Below are 3,092 nucleotides of genomic sequence, written 5' to 3'. Positions count from 1 at the left end.
TGTATGTGTGTACAGAGGCAGCACCATAGCTGGCGTGAGGTGTCCTTACCTTCTTCTATCCTTTGTTTACATGTTACCTTCTCAGCGAGGTCTACACTGACATGACAGTCTCCCTTACTCTGCTTTGCTTTTTCTTTCTCCACAGCACTCACAACTTCTAACAGTCCATATCATGGATTTGTTAGTTTTGTGGTGTATCTCCACTGCAAAAAGATTAATTCTAGGAAGGCAGACACCTTTGTCTGTCACTTATATTTCAATAGCCCACACAGTACCGGAGATATTAGAAACACTCAGTGTAAATTTTTAATGAATGAAATGATTAATGCCCTGTGATGATTAATTTCACATCAACATGAATAGGCTATGGTGCCCAGTTGTTTGGACAAACACTAGTCTAGATGTTGCTATAAAGGTATTCACATTAACATTCAATCAGTTAACCTTAAACTAAGATTACCCTCCATAATGTGGATGAGCTTCATCCAAACTGTTGAAGGCCTTACGAGTAAACTACGGTTTCCTGGAGAAGAAGGATTCAGCTTCAACACTTTAAGTAGACATACGGATTTTGGATTTCCTAGCCTGCCCAATCTTGTGAGCCAATTTCTCAAAATCAATCTCTCTCTGGTTGTGCAGTGGTTAAACACTCAGCTACTAACCAAAAGGTTGGCAGTTCAAACTCACCAGCCACTAAGCAGGGGAAAGATGTGGCAGTCTATTTCCATGAAAATTACAGCCCTTGGAAACTCTATGGGGCTGTTGAGTTGAAATCAACTGGACCACAAAAATGTTATTTACATATATTCCCTGCCCTAGGTGGTGCAAACAGTTTGCTTTCGGCTACTAACCTAGAGGATGACAGTTCTAACCCACCCAACAGTGCTGTGGATGAAAGACCTGGCAATCTGCTTCCATAAAGATTACAGCCAAAAAAACCATATGGCGCACTTCTAGTCTATAACATGTATTACCATGAGTCTCAATCAATTGACAGCAACACGTTTAGTTCCCATAATCATGTGAGAAATTCCTCTTGAAAAATCCCTCTCTCTCTTCAGCTGTGTTCACCATGAGAGTTGCTTAAAATGACCAAACCTGTAATTGCTGGAACAGAAGGCTCAAAGGTATGTTCTTTCTTTCTACAGGTTCTGTTTCTCTACAGAACCCTCAGTAAGACATGCCCTTTATTTCTGTTTACAAAAAGATACAATTTGTGTCTGAATCATTGAGTGGGGACAGGAAACAGAAATAAATGTAGCAAGCATCAGCATATAGAGGTTAATTTAGGCTGTCCTTTTTTTTTTAGAGGGGCAGGCACTATTTTAGCTGAGAAACAGTCCAGGCCCCTGGAGTTTTACGAGCAAGATATGGGCCTGATCATAAATTCCCCCAAGAGTTTCTTCCTCACACTCAATGTCATCCAGCTTGCCAGATTCTCCTGGAAATCCTTTTTGCTTTTGCTCTGCTCGGTCACTGATGAGTTTGGGAACCCTGTTTATTCCCTCAGAGGAAGTCATCTCTTCTGATTTGACTGAGCAGTTCACAGGTTAGTCAGCGTGGTCTCATCCTCTTAGACTCTGGGGACCCCTTATATCCAAGACCATAGTCAGAACCCAGAAACACTGGCTAGAATTTTATAAGTACACAAATACCAACCCCTACAGATAAGCTTTCTATAAGCACCATGTCTTTAGCAATTTTACTATCTTGTTCCACTTTGTTATTTCCCTTCAGAAGGTACTCAATCAAGGCATAACTATGGTTATCAGGCTCACCTCAGCATAATCAGCTGTTGAAAATGAACACAGCATTAAAGATTTGGAGGCCTGATAAACTTGACTTATGACATAGAACTGGTTTTGAAAAATAATATATGAATAAAACTTAAAAAAGATTTTCAGCAGATTAAGATTTTTTTCCTGTGAATAAATTTGTGTTTCTTATTTCTAAATTTAATTTAATTTATTAAAGTTAACTCACTATATTCTTTGATTTACCATCTGAAGATCTGACCCCTTGTATGCTATGAAGCCTCATACTGGCTAATTATATGCACATATATTTGGCCCACAGGAATCAAATTTCTTTTAATATTACATTAATAGTATATTATTACATCAAACCCTACAAAATAAAAGGTTTTGCTAAGAAAATATTTTTCTACCAAGCTGCTGCTTCAGAGCAGCCTTAATCTCATTATTCCTGAGACTGTAGATGAGGGGGTTCAACATGGGGATCACCACTGTGTAGAACACAGACACCACCTTGTTCCGGTCAGTAGAGTAGCTGGACTTGGGCATCACATAAATGAATGTAACGGTCCCATAGAACAGAGTGACTGCAGTGAGGTGGGAGGTACAGGCGGGGAAGGCCTTGTGGCGACCCTCAGTGGAGCGCATCTTCAGGATGGTAATGAGGATGTAGATGTAGGAGATGGCTATGACAAATACTGTGACCACAATGATGGAGCCAGCAGAAAATGAGGGGACCACTGCAGGGATACTGACATCAGAACAGCAAAGTTCAACTAAGGGAGCAAAATCACAGAAAAAATGATTGACTCGATTAGGTCCACAGAAGAATAAAGAAAAGAAGGAAATGGTAAAGGAGGAAGCATCGAGAAAACCACCTATATAAGCCACAGATAATAACCGATCACAGACTTGTGTGGACATTTTAGTTGAATAAAGCAGTGGGCTGCAGATTGCTACAAAGCGATCATAGGCCATGGCAGCCAGAAGGCAGCACTCAGCTGACCCAAAGAAAACAGCTGATCCAAGTTGGATCCCACATCCAAGATAGGAGATTGTATTTGTTTCCACCAGGAAGTTTGTAAGCATATTTGGTGTGACAGAGGATGAATAGCCTATGTCAGCCAAAGCCAAGTGGCTCAGGAAAAAATACATAGGATGATGGAGCTGAGAAGAGATTCTGATCAGAATGATTGTGCTGAGATTGCCAGATATGGTCACCAGATAGACGCACAGGATGATCATGAAGAGGGTGACCCGAAGGGTAGGATCTTCTGTTAAGCCCAATAAAATGAACTCTATCACTGCAGTGTGGTTCCCATCCACTAGGAAATCCAT

The 3,092-nt window shown here is 40.7% G+C and overlaps 1 protein-coding gene across 1 annotated transcript; it reads right to left on the bottom strand.

The window, feature by feature from the left end:
• Positions 1-2,147: 2,147 nt before the first annotated feature.
• LOC100675102 (olfactory receptor 5P76-like) lies at positions 2,148-3,092 on the bottom strand. The gene has a single exon (XM_064289200.1). It carries the CDS (start codon positions 3,090-3,092, stop codon positions 2,148-2,150), a length of 945 nt encoding a protein of 314 aa, XP_064145270.1.

Source organism: Loxodonta africana, chromosome 7, assembly GCF_030014295.1.
Source record: "Loxodonta africana isolate mLoxAfr1 chromosome 7, mLoxAfr1.hap2, whole genome shotgun sequence".
Classification (NCBI taxonomy): domain Eukaryota; kingdom Metazoa; phylum Chordata; class Mammalia; order Proboscidea; family Elephantidae; genus Loxodonta; species Loxodonta africana.
The sequence above is the reverse complement of the archived record's forward strand: the minus strand, read 5'-3'. Positions and strand labels throughout refer to the sequence as shown.

Bases quoted from the DNA above. Each gene is read 5' to 3' on its own strand.
- LOC100675102 (XM_064289200.1), bottom strand. From the start codon at position 3,092: ATGGATTTCCTAGTGGATGGGAACCACACTGCAGTGATAGAGTTCATT.